The sequence below is a fragment of the Diabrotica undecimpunctata genome, chromosome 8 (genome assembly GCF_040954645.1).
Source record: "Diabrotica undecimpunctata isolate CICGRU chromosome 8, icDiaUnde3, whole genome shotgun sequence".
Lineage (NCBI taxonomy): Eukaryota > Metazoa > Arthropoda > Insecta > Coleoptera > Chrysomelidae > Diabrotica > Diabrotica undecimpunctata.
The window spans coordinates 137,558,509-137,573,505 of record NC_092810.1 but is presented as its reverse complement, the minus strand read 5'-3'; the positions used below and the strand labels follow the sequence as shown (position 1 = coordinate 137,573,505).

General features: G+C 32.3%; 1 protein-coding gene across 1 annotated transcript in view; it reads left to right on the top strand.

Annotated features, from left to right (window-relative positions):
• Gprk1 (G protein-coupled receptor kinase 1) overlaps positions 1 to 14,997 on the top strand; it is a 608,846-nt gene that overhangs the window by 154,604 nt on the left and 439,245 nt on the right. Inside the window, exon 2 of the mRNA XM_072541130.1 lies at positions 487 to 563. Coding sequence (XP_072397231.1) covers positions 487 to 563 — 77 coding nt within the window. The remainder of the gene's footprint in view (positions 1 to 486; positions 564 to 14,997) is intronic.

Genomic DNA, 14,997 nt, shown 5'->3' with positions numbered 1-14,997 from the left:
CATGTTTGAAGGCGGTAAATATATGGGTAAAAACCTTTTAAATGTAGTTAAATTAACTAAATTACATCTTTGATATTAAAAAACTAGGATGTTTAACTTATAAACGCAATTGGTCACATGTTAACGAAGAGTTTCACTGAGGTTGCTAGTCCTTAGGCAGTAAGTGTCTGTAAGAACTTATTGATAGCAATGATTAAAATGACATATTAATATATATATATATATATATATATATATATATATATATATATATATATATATATATATATAACTTATATTAACATCATATAAGTTTCCGAATTTGCAGTATTTTTGGAAAGAAAGTTTCTGGATATCCTATATATATATATATATATATATATATATATATATATATATATATATATATATCTAATATATTAGAATTGTATCTTTACCTCAATCTTGAATTGTATACTGCAGAATCTGAATTTTTGTACCCGTAAATGATTTTCTTTTTTGTTCTAGCGTTCGAAGTGTTATGCACAAGTACCTGGAAAAGAAGAATGAAGTAAATTTCGACAAAATCTTTCATCAGACATTAGGTGAGTTTTCATAAAAAATTTAAAGTATCTTATTTAAAATAAGTTATTGAAGGTAACTTATTCCTAAGTGTAAATTATTACTTAAAATATTATCAATTAGTGCAGAATTTTTTCTTTTTGTGATATATTTAGCTGTCATTTGTCACCTGGGATCTGTTGTTCGGTACGAATCGGTATTAAAATGTTCAATGTGTTTCAGGAAAGAAAACATTTTTGTATTTCGTAGTGTTCATTGTTATATTATGTTTCTCTATCTTTCTAATCTCAATAACTTCTGTTAAACTATTAGTACGAGATCCCACTGCAAGATCACTACGTCCATAACTAGGTAATCAAACTCACATTTTTACGTACATTTAAGAATAACGTACATTACATTGTACTGTACATTTGATAACAGATTGCCAGTCAAAAAGAGGCCACAAATAGTTTTAATTTAGTTAATGGTAATTAATTTTTGAATAAAAATTTCATTCATTTATTTTTTAAATAAAATACACTGCTCATGACGTATACGCATGTTTATTTATATCAAATTAAAGCTATTTTTTTAATATGATTTTATAAGTTTGCCCGAGAAAAAATGGTCACAAATTAGGGTTGCCAGCTGTTAAAAACGCGAGCTATAAAGATAAAGTAAATGAAAGCTCGTGCTCAACGTCACTGATTTAAATGGCTAGTGTCAGTTGTGTGACTTTTTAAAGCATGCGTCGATAGGGTTGGACATGGCTAGTGACAGTTGGGTGAGTTCTTAAAGGATGCGACGATAGATAGTGTTAATAATATACATATTATCAATTGTCAAACTAGTGTTGTTGCTCGCCAACTCTATTTTTTTCTCAAGCAGCCTTATTTCATGAATCATCATGTTAAAAAAAGTTTGCTCTAATTTGATATAAAAAAATATGCATATACGTCATAAGCAACGTATATTTATTTAAAAAATAAATTTTTTGTTCAAAACATATATACCATTAATTGAAACTATTCGCGTCCACTTTTTGACCTGTTATCAATGTATGGAAATATATGGAAAGATGTGAGTTTGATTAACTACGATATGAACGTAGTGATCTTGCAGTGGGCTCTTACGACTATATCATTAATCATAAACCGTTTAAAAATAAGTCTTTACCAACATCTTTATTGTTACCCTGTTAATATAATCTATTTAATAGTATGTACCTATTTCCTGTGTTTTATTATTTACTATTTATTTCCTAGAACCTTATACGCGCCACTTGTCGCAATATTTCATATATAAGTAAACCGAATATTTATTTCCCGCGAGTCTAGAATGTTTTTGCCTCTTGCCTGTAACATTATTTTATCTCAGATAAATTTACAACGAAATACTTAACGTACTCCGTGATGCATTGATGTTTGTTCAGTGATTTATTTAATTGGAAGAAATTACATTAATACTCGCGTGCTACTCATTTCAAACAAGCCTTGATAATGAATCACGTATTTATGGATAGAATGATTGTCATCAATTAATGGAAATTGTCAAGAAAAATTGCAAGGAACCGAAATACGAATATTATTATATATATATATATATATATATATATATATATATATATATATATATATATATATATATATATATATATATATATATATATATATATATATATATAAAATGTTCCGAAAGATTTCCGCGGTTAGTCAATTAAACCTAGAGCTGAGATTAATACTACTATTACAGGAATTAATATTAAACTCACCAGTTTTCCGGTTTAAACCCCGTCAATTATCATTACAATGATTGAGGACCAATTAAAGAGAATAGATTCCTCCGAAGATACAATCATCAAGACTTGCCCATTGCATTCACTTTTCAATTTTAAGATCATCATCTCATCAAGATTTGCAAAAAAACAGAAATTCCAACCGATGACCTCCAAGATCGTTAAGTCTTAGACATAAGGTGAAATCTACTAAGAACCAGATCACTCTCACTATCTAAGCTTTTCGACCCGCTATCCGGTGGTCATAAAAAACAAAAGAGGAACATTCGATTAAAATGAAAACCTTATGGCAGAGTAGGAAAAGTCAGTCATGAGAAAGATGAAAAAATTTTCGTGATCCTTAGTAGGCCGAAACGCCATCAAAACAAAACATTAGTAATTAATTTTATATTTTTGTAATGTTTTTATTTATATGTGCTATTATATACCTCTTCTTGATTTAGTGCGTTATATGAATATATTGCTTTTTCCTAATATCAGCCTTCGTCACATTCTTTGTCATTGCAACAAGCTAATTCAGTACTTGATCTAAAAAATTGTGTGTTTTATTTGATTATACGATTTACGCCTGTTGTAGATATGTGTTAAATATCTTATATATCTATTAATACATAATTTATATACATAATACATAATATAGTATATTATACTTGTGGGAATCGTTGTCGATTTGTATTATGTATAAAGGCATGTACAAAATTGGTAAATATGTATCTAGCCAGAGACCGTAGTGATTATTGCATAAAAAAATGTTTATGTATATGTATGTAGAATTTCCCAAGGGGGAGGTCCCACTGCAACCTCTCTCTTAGTCTCTTTTCTTCTCGCGTTCTCATCTTTATTGAGATTTCAGACAGGGAGATTGCATTAAAACATATCTGCATACTGTTCACAAACAAAGATGCATGCTTACTCAAACGAGACAATCATTTGAGTATTTATTTTAATATACAAAACATAATTTTCCTACATACCAGTTACAGTTATGGCTCCAGGTTCCTGGAAAGATTTTCATTGGTTTAAATCTTTCTAAATTGCTCCCATTATTAGCAATTTCGCATGTGTTTTCTAATATAATTCACTTCATTGTTTCCTACTACATGACGTGGGTCCACATTACTATTTATTAGTGGCCAACAATTTCTTGTTGCTGATATTTGCATAAAAATTTGACTGGGCGCATCCGCCAATATCTTCAATTTTCGAAATTAAATTGTCGAAATTTTTGAAAGTACTTTGGTAACCGTGCTAAAACCCCTTTGCACTAGGTAGAAAGTTGGAAAAGCTATCAAACATTTTTTTACTACAGTACATAATGCGGAATAAACAAAAGAAATAGCTTTATGAAGTCAGAACTGTTGATACTCCTTTCTGTTTGGAAAAGTATTTAGTATTTACTAGCGGACCAACTCGACATCGAGCTGGTCCGTGTTTTTTAAATGAAATTTTTATTTTGCGAGAAAAATATACAATATATACAATGACCGAAAGTAAAAATATTTTTATCAATAACTCAAAAACTATAAATGATAACTTCGTGAACTTACATTTTTGAACTCTACGTTGAATTCTCTATTGATTTGACTAATAAAAACGAAACCGGAAGTCGACCTCAAAACCGGAATGCAACTTTAGTTCATCATATGTCGACATGGATATCATTTAGCAGTTAATTTTGCTGAAATTTTGCTATGCTATCTTGACGTTTTATGCGCGTTTCGGGTCACTTCCGGTGTCGGATCGCAACCGGAGTACATATTTAGATTCGTCTCGACGAGACCTTTCGATCCATATATACATTGTGGGGTCTAAAACTTAAAGTAAATTTTAACTTCCGGTCATCTCAAAACCGGAAATGAATTTTTGTACCAAAAGTATATCTTGACAATCTCATACGTAATACTAATAATATTCCGAAAAAATATTTTAATTATCTAATATGGTTTTTGAGTAAAGTGGTGGACAAGAAAAGGGCTTAGCGTTTTAGTATATAAGATTTACATAATATTTCGCTGTTAATATTTTTATTACTCCATTATAATACGACCTTACAGTATATTATTTTATTATAGTATGATCTTACTTAATTATATATTTTAATTACTTATTATTATATATCTACATTATCTTTTTAAATTATCATGTTCCAAATCGCTAACACATATGGTTACAGTCTTGTGTCGACGATGACTCTTTCTCGCGGTAGTATCACGTCCATTCCCTCACACCGTGCGACTGCGACGCCAATCCTAAATGTTGCCCTCGCTACAATTGACACAGTTCAATAACAGGAGTTTTTCCCGAATTGGTAACATTTTATCAGTTATGCCAGGTGTTTTCCCTATTTTACAATTACATATATTTTATTTCATTTTTTATAATTTTAATTAATTAACCAGCTAATTTCAGTATGTCCTACTTTAAACATGACATGTTCTGACTTCAGAAAGCTATTTCTTTTGTTTATCCTGCATTATGGACTGTAGTAAAAAAGTTTTTGATAGCTCTTCCAACTTCTAACACAGTGGAAATGGTTTTAAGCGCTGTTACCAATTTACTAACGAAAAAATAGATTGCAAATGGTTACACGTGGAGTTTTTTACTACAGTCTATAATGAAGGATAAACAAAAGGAATATATTTCTGAAGTCGTAACTGTTAATACCCCTTTCTGAACTCCACTTTAAGTTCTTCGTTAGTACTAGTTGTAATCAGTTCTTCTTGTATTATGATATATATTTGTGTGTTGATTTATCACTGTTATTTGATGGGAAAAATACCGTCCAAACTGAGCAGTGGCTCCTAAACAGTAATACTCTAAAAGTATTACCGGACTCTGCTTCATCGATTACATCCATTAAACAATGGTTTGTTGAATTGAAACCCGGTCGCACTGACACCAATCATGTTGTGCGGTCTGGAAACCCAAATGATGCAGTTATTCGCGAAAACATCGAAAAAAGGCTGAATTATTATGGAAACCCGTAAAGTGAAATTGTAAGATATTTCGATATGAGAAAGCTGTTTTGACATGTTTAAGCGGAATAAATCAAATAGGTAGTCATCCGAGTGGACCGCACTTGAAGAAAGACACCTAAAGCGATCAAAGATGCAACAACCGCCGGAAGGTTATGGCCTCCTAAGGGATATTGACTACTCGAAACATGGAGAAACAATCAACAGCGACTACTATATTGGTTTATTGGAGCATTTACAAACCGAAATCGCAATGAAAAGACCTCATTTGTTGAAGAAAAAATTGTTGTTTCACTAAGAAAATGCACCGTGTTATAAGTCGATGAAACGATAGCAAAAATGTACGAATTGGGCTTTGAATGGCTTCTTCATCCATTTTATAGTCCATATCTAGCCCCCAGTGACTACCACTGTTTTTCCGATCTAAAAAAGATCTGGCAAGAGATATGGCTCTTTGCACAATTGATTCCTATCTAGATGGCATATAAATATTTAAAATTGATTTAATTCTAAATATATAGAATTGAAATTAATATTTAATATTTTGGACATCATCATCATCATCATCATGCAACCTCTTCTGTCCACTACCGAACATAGGTCTCTCCCATTTTTCGCCACTCGGTTCTGTGCGTCTTGTCGCCATTTCTTGGATATTCGTTTAATTTCGTCCATGGTGTTGGTGGTCGTCCTCTGCTGCGTTTGTCTTCTCTTGGGCGACAGTCAATTAGTTTTCTGGTCTAGGTTGAGTCTTTTAGTCTCGCTATGTGACCTGCCCAATTCCATTTCAGCTTGGCTATACGTTCGACGACATCGGTGATACCTGTTATTTTCCTTTTAAAATGTTTACCCGAATAATTACTAGACTAGAAAAAAAATGGGATTTCTACCAGCCCCGAGAACAAGCTGGCTTCCGCTTAAAATTCGGAACAAACGATCACCTACAAACAGTAAAAACCTTAATAGAAAAATCGATAGAATATAACAGATTACTGGTACTTATCTTCATAGACTTTCACAAAGCCTTCGATATCGTGGAATTAGACAGCATTATAACTGCTCTGAACAATAGTAGAATAGACTACCGGCTTACAAAGTTAGTACAAACATTGTACCAAAAAACGGTCCTCAAAATACGCCTTTAAAATGCTAAACTGGGAAAATAGAGGAATAAAAATAGACGGGGAAATGCTCAATCATCTGCGTTTTGCCGACAATATAGTACATATTACCGAAGATCTGCGTAAAGCACAACAAATTCTACAAGAATTAGAAAACGTATCTTTAACAATAGGTCTAAAAATGAACATCAGTAAGACCAAATTTATGATAAATTTGGTTTCCCAGTGGTAGAATTGACAGAAAAGTACATATATCTCGGAATCAGAAAAATTTAAAAAAAGAATGTTTTTTTGCCGAAATAATTAATTTAATATATATTTATAGTTTCATATACTTCTTCATAAGACCCTTTATAGCTCCAAATAGCTATTAATCCGAAGAATGGACTTCAGAAAATTGAATAAATCGTAATAAAGTATCACTTTACGTTCATTTTTCTTTCGCAATCTGATTCTGAACCTTCTCTAATTTAAGACTAGCTGGAGCTTTTGGGGAGTCTTGGGAATCCGCCCAAAAGTCCATTGGGTCAACGAATCATAAAGGGAAAAGAGACTTTATGTTCGTTTCCCTCTCAAATCCCTTCCGTCGCAAGTCCCCTTCTTAACTCTGGGAATTATTTTCCGGAAAACGTTATTCCGCCATTCTTCAAACCCCCAAAAGAGGCTGATATTCAAGGAGATAGAGTTGGGAAAACGGCTAAGTGATTATTTTATAAATTTCGACATCGGCGACAAGCTTGTATCTAAGCTATCGAATAATTTTACGAGGTAAGTACCATAAATTCTCAGTTTGATATGGAAAATATTGACTGTGTAAAATTTGATTTTTTTTAATATACCCCTCTTCACTGTTGATACAGTTACATTAATATAAATTTTTCATCATCATCAATACCGTTCAATAAAAGTTCAGTTCAGTTCAGTTTAATAAAATATATAAAGGCATCTTATTCAGGGCATTCTTTTGTACATGTATTTGAATTTTTTAATTTTGAGTTGTAGTCTATTCTGAATAAGGCTAAAAATGACTCTGTACTAAGTTCAGATACCAATTCTGATTTTCGACTCTGAACATAGTAGCTAATACGTGTTTTAAATCGAGCTCTCATAATTAATTTAAAAACTAGTGAAATACTAAAAATATTTTCGTTAATTAGTGATCCAGCAGTGAAATAACAAAAATAAACACAACAGAGATAGTAAGTTACTTTAAACATAACAGTTTTTACTATTATCAAATATTATTTTGGATAACCTACAAAATCTAGGACAGGTATTTATACCAAACCTGTTCCACTGCAGACTAAGAAGGTTGTTTGCCAGGACCGTACTCCAGTTACAAATGATAATTAAAAATGGATAGTTCTATTCAATCTGAAATTCCTACAACTAACAATACACCAAACAGCTCCTCATCATATCAATTTAATGGATCACCTACATATTCTTCCGTAACCAATCAAACACAACAATCCAATATATTTCCATCAAGAAAACAAGCAATTATTTTTGATTCAATTGAAAATACCAAACTAGATGATTACTTGTCCGCTTTGAGTCATCTGATACAACCAACCCAGATATCCTTCTGTTCAAAATTATCAAATAATAGAGTATGTATTTATTTAGCAAACGAAAAACTAGCTGAGGATTTCATAAACAGAAATGAAAAAATTCAAATAAACCATCAACTCCTACAAGCTCGTAGACTAATTAGCCCCAGTCAGCGATTAGTATTGTCCAATGTCTGTCCCTCAATCCCACACTCAGTCCTAATATCCGCATTAAAATCACATGGATTAAATCTTCTGTCACCTATAACATTCCTAAGAATAGGCACATCAACACCACAATTCCAACATATTTTGAGTTTCAGACGCCAAACATACATATCTCCACTAAATAACCAGCCCTTACCTGATTCTTTTCTTATCACATATGAGGAAACGACATACAGAATTTTCCTTTCATTAGATAACCAAGCTTGTCAAACATGTAAACAAACCAACCACTTAACAAAAAATTGTCCAATGTCTACTGCGATTACAACAGATAATTCAACATCAAATAATCCAGTTCCAAATATAAACCCAATTGAAAATACAACTAATCTATCAACTCAAAAAACCCAGACAAACACTAAACAACAACAATCAAAAGAAGAAAGCACACAACAAGAAACCCAACCACAAAATAGCCAACAAGAAAAACCACACATGCAGCTAACCAAAGAAGATTCAGAAACAACAAACTACCCAAAAATAGATATAGAAAATAAGGCAACGCATATAAACACAGGGAAAGCACAAAACAAACGCACAATCTCCCAAGTCTCTCCACCAGCTACTACATCTACAGAGGAACCTACTTTTATTACACCAAAAAATAAAGAGAAGAAAGTAAAATCAGATCAAAATGTCAAACCACAAAAAACACTAGAAGAAATGCTAAGATACTGTAAACCTTTATTTGAGAACCCAAATTCCAACTACCCTATAACTTACAAACAGTTATTAGACTTTTTTGAAAACTGTGAGAACTCACCAGACCCGTTAAGTGTCACCAAAATGTATACAGAAGAAACAGCAGAGGTCACAGATCTATTAACTAATATATACCCTTACCTAAAGGACCGAAAAATTAAAGTCAAATGCACTCGAATAAAAAATAAAATATTAAAGCAAATCAACTTAGACCTTCAAACAGACTTAGAAAGCGACGCATCAATAGAAAATTAATAACACATCATTTTCAACTCTCTAATTCAATGGAACATAAATGGGTATTACACCCATTTAGAAATGTTAAAATTACTAATTTCAAAACATAAACCTAGTCTGATATGTTTACAAGAAACCCACTTCAAAAACAACAAAGCTCATGACTTGAAGAATTTCAATTGCTTTTTTAGAAATCGAGAAAATTCGAAAATTGCAAGCGGAGGGGTAGCAATCTACATAAAAGATAGTTTTGACGCTAAACTGATAAAACTCACAACAACTATTGAAGCAATTGGAATTAGAGTCACAGACACAATTTCTTTTTCAATTTGCAATATTTACATTCCCCCCAATAAAGAACCCGATTCAAAAGAAATTTCAAACTTATTAAATCAACTACCTGCTCCAAGGATAATAATTGGAGATTTCAATGCACATAATCCGTTATGGGGTTCAGCAAAACTAACATCTCTAGGTCGAAAAATAGAAAAAATAATAGAAGAAGTCAACCTAAATATTCTTAACGACGGACAACATACGCGCTTTGACACAAGAACAGGTGAAGGCTCTTGTATAGATCTATGTATTTGCGAACCATCAATTACACATACTCTTACGTGGGATGTGTTACCAGATCTATATGATAGTGATCACTACCCTATCATAATAAGCAATGAACTACAATCAACTACCCCGCAACAACTAAAATGGAATTTAAAAGGCGCAAATTGGACAGAATTTCAAAATTACGTTGAAAACAACCTGCAAAACCTAAATGACAATGTAGATATAGACAAAACAATATACTCTCTGACAAACGTAATCACAGAATCAGCAAAAAAGTACGTTGGAATAATTAAGTACGATCACAAACATCAGTCGGTACCTTGGTGGAATCATGACTGCAAAGAAGCATTAAAACAATCGAAACAAGCTTTTAATAAATTCAAACGACAAAAAACTCAAGAAAATTCTATAGAATTCAAAAAATTAAGGGCAGTCGCTAGGTATACCATTAAAAAAGCCAAACGTGACTCTTGGAGAGAATATGTCACCACAATACATAGTTCAACTCCTATAACAGCTATATGGAAAAAAGTCAACAAAATGTCTTGTTCCAAACCCCATAAATCAATAAACTTTTTAACTCAAAATAACACTATTTATAAAAGCCCAGAAGAAATATCCAATATACTAGCATCTACTTATGAATATAACTCAAGTAACTTAAATTATACTTCCAATTTCTTAAAAATCAAAATAAAAGAAGAAAAAAATCCTATAGAATATTACGATCAAAACAATAACGATCTCAATATACAAATAACAAAGGAAGAATTAGAAAATGTATTTCAGAATTGTAAGAACACTTGTCCTGGACCCGACAATATACCGTTTATATTTCTTAAAAATTTAGGCCCTCAATCTAAAGAACATCTACTCAAAATCTACAATATAATCTTATCCAGAAACGTATTTCCTAAATCATGGAAAAATTCAATCATAATACCTATTCAAAAACCAACTAAACCAAAATCAGATCCACAAACATATCGACCGATATCACTCACATGTAGCATAGGTAAAATATTAGAAAAGATAATAAACAATAGGCTTATGTGGTATTTAGAAGCAAACAAATTAATTATTCCAGAACAATGTGGTTTCCGAAAACATCGCTCAACTTTAGACAATCTCGTTGACTTAGAATCAGAAATCCACGAAGCATTTGCAATAAAACAGCATTGTGTTGGAATATTTTTTGATATAAGCAAAGCATATGATACAGTTTGGAAATATTCAATCATTAAAACACTCAGCAGCTGGTTAATAAGGGGTAACATATTAAAATACATTTCAAATTTTCTTGAAAACAGACAATTTCAAGTTCGAGTTGACGGAACATATTCTCAAACAAAAATTCAACAAAATGGTATACCACAAGGATCAAATTTAAGCACAACTTTATTCTTAGTAGCAATAAATTCGATATTAACACAAATTGAAAACCCCGTCAAAGCTAGATTATACGCTGACGACCTAGTTATTTTCTGTAGAGGAAAAAACATAGCAACGATTCACAATCACATTCAAAAAGCGTTAACACACATTGAGAAATGGTCAGCTACAAGTGGACTTCAGTTTAACACTACAAAAACGAAAGCAATATGTTTCTCAAAGAGAAATCAAATCCAAACAAAAGAATTATATCTACACGAACAAAAACTAGATTATGTAGAAGAAATCCGATTTTTGGGTATGACGTTTGATAAAAAATTAACTTGGAAGACACATATTCAACAGCTAAAAAAATCCTGTCTACCTGGTATAAATTTATTACGATCCCTTGCCTTTAAAAACTGGGGTGCCGATTATTCAAGTTTAATACTTATTTACAAATCCATAATTCGATCAAAACTTGACTATGGAGCCATCGTCTACAACTCCTCCAAAAAAACACATTTGAAGTCACTGGATATTATCCAAAATAGATGTCTACGTATTTCTTTAGGTGCTCACTACACAAGTCCCATTCAAAGTCTTTATTGGGAAAGTGGAGAACTTCCTCTTTCTTTCAGAAGACAATATCTAAGCCTAACATATGCAGCGGCAGTGTCATCAAACCGAAATAATCCAGTACTGCATAACGTTTTTGCTGATCGATTTACAAATAAATTTCAACAAACACATCAAATTGATCATCCTTTTTACTTTCGTATAAAATCATACTTATCCAAATTAAATTTTCAATTTCCAAAAACCTATGATACCTCTTCAATCCACAACCCAGCACCATGGACAATATCTATTCCTGATATCGACATCAGTCTAACAAGCCTAAGAAAATCAGAGATATCATCAACCGTCATTAAACAAAAGTTTTATACACTATTAAACAGATATGGCAATACCTACAACGTATACACCGATGCGTCAAAAAATGAAGACAGAGTTGGAGCAGCAATTTATTCGGAAGACTCCTCAGTTAGTTTCAAATTGCCATCAATTACAACCATCTTTTCGGCTGAATTATTTGCAATCCTAAAAGCACTTTTGTTAGTACAAAACAACAACAAAGAAAGATATATAATAATCACAGATTCTTTAAGTTCATTATCCTCACTGACTCAATTGTACTGTGACAACCCCCTTCTACTTCTAATTAAAAAAGAACTTAAAAACATTGCAAATAAGAACATCCAAGTTCACTTTTTATGGGTGCCTTCTCATATAGGAATTGAAGGTAACGAAGTTGTAGATAAACTGGCTAAGAACGCACCAACTAACCCGATGTCCGAAGAAAGTAATATATTGGTACAAAACGATTTAAAACCATACCTAAAACAAAAAATAATTCAAAAATGGCAAGAAACTTGGAACAACACTCCATCAAGGCTATACGAAGTCAACAAACATTCACATCTTTGGAAACCAAAAATAAAAGACAGGAGAGAGCAAGTGATACTTACCCGTCTCCGTATCGGCCATACACGACTTACTCATGACTATTTATTCCAGCGCAAAAATAAACCAGTGTGTGAAGTGTGCAACAGTGCTCTAACGGTTAAACATTTTTTAATACAGTGTCCCAAATATAATAGTGAACGACTAAAATATAACATACCCAACTCCCTAAGAGATGCCCTAGAAGAAAATACAGACACCCGAAAAATATTTTCCTATCTTAAAGACTGCCAACTCCTTCAAAAGATCTAAAATGAACATTGTAACATACAAAGATATTATTATTATTATTATTGTAAACTAATGTATATTTTACTTATTGTATCTATATTGTATTAATCTAAATACGCTAATGACCCTGCGTGGTTGATGCGTTAATAAAATAAAAAAAAAAAAGATACCAATTCTAAGTGCAAAGCCTTAGTGGCAAAGCCTTCAAACAGCAAAAATAGGCTTTGGTTCGTTTAGAATTTTTAAACTTATTGGCTTATTGGCATAAAAGGACCGCCGAAGTCGACGCCAATGCAAGAAAATGGTTTAACCTTGGATATTCGTAGGTCGGGAAGAGCCCCCATAGGTGGCTGTTAATTTTGAGGTTTTAGTCTCCAACAGGAAATACATTTTAAAGTAACACTACAAATCACACGTTTTGATGAAATTATCCAAAATTTTTGTGACAAGGCGATATCCGTACCTTGAATGCCTGCATGTAGATGTACAATATGAACCTCCGAATCAAGCAATTTCATAAAATTACCTTGGAGGGTAAAATAAGAGGAAAGCGCTTGTCATATGCTAATTCTGATTGGCTAATTCTTCCGTCCACTCTTAGGAGATCATGTGGATCAAAGAAGGGATTTAATTTTTTCAGAGATTTCAATATTTGAATTTGACAGTGTTGCCCCTAACTTATTCTATCTTCTCCTTCAGATATCTTTGTTGCACTAATCTAATTAGTTGATTAGTGGCATTACTTTGCTCCTGAATATAAAGTCTTCTAACTGTTTGTTGATTGCAACGAATTTAAGAACATATGAAAAGATGCGTTTTTAAATTTTGAAAAAGAAGAAAATCGATTACAGGCTTTATCGACAAATTCGTCAGATGGAACAAATAAAAGACAACTCCTGTTTCAATTCCACGTTATGTTCGATATAATCGGGCAAGGAGAATGACCAGATATTTTCAGTAGTGCATAGAAACTCCTGCTCCACCTACCAAGCAGGAGTATTTAAGAAATCCTTAAGGAAAAGTCTACGGGATCCGTGTCCGCACTATTTAATGAAGACGGGAAGATGGGAATATATTGCCAGTGTTTTTAAGCAATCCTCTTTTGAATATAAGAAATTCTGTTACTGACGAAGGTTTTCTATTTATATGGCTGTGAATTAATCCAATCAAGAACAACAGTCGAATCTGACCATGTGTAATTTCTATTAAACGGAATAGTAAGAGTTTGCAGTAAATAAAAATATTTTAATGACTCCTGTATCGTAACAAACACGAAGGTATGTAACAGCAGAAGATCCACATAAAGAGGCGGCGCAAAAACCCATGAAGCTCATAGAAAACAATTCTATTTAAAAGAATATGACGAGGTATAGGCAATTCAATTTTAAATTGGAGTAATTTCCAAAGGTGAAATTGCATTCCAATATAAATCAAGTAGCCAATGACGCTGAATAATAGTCTTCACTATTAAAGCGATACGATTAAGAATACCATAATGATCGAATATGCGAGCTATTTTACTTAAAAAATTTCGCTTTGTACGGGAAGCTTGAAGAGGTAGAGTTTTGTAAAAGAGATGATTAGATGGTGTATTCCATCCAAATCCTAATATCTTTAATCAAAATTGAACTCGGTCAAATGAAAAAGACTGTTGCAGATTATGATCCAAAGGAATATTAGCTAGAGAGAATAATTGAGGGGCATTACTTGCTCATTTTCGTAACTCAAATCCACTACGTTTTAATAAAGATATTAATTCTTTTATAGCGAGAACATTATTTTGTTAAGAATCTCTTCCTGACACCACATCATCTACATAAGTATCATTCAGGAGTATAGATGAGTAAAGTACGAATTGCAAGATATGGTGAGCTAGACACACCGAAAGTAACCCGAGTAAGTTTATATTCAGCAATAGATTCCTGTTCCGAAACACGCCAAAGTATTCTCTTGTACTCGTTTGTTGTTCAGGAGCGATAAGAATGTGTGTAAACACGGATTTAATATCTGCAGTAAAGACATATTTATAAAACTTGAATTTAAGCAATAAATTTACAAGATCATTTTGTAATTTTGGACCTGGATATAAGGTATCGTTTAAAGGCGGAAAGTTAGAGGCATGTGTGGAAGCATCAAACAAAACGCGCAATAGAGTAGTACTGAACTCC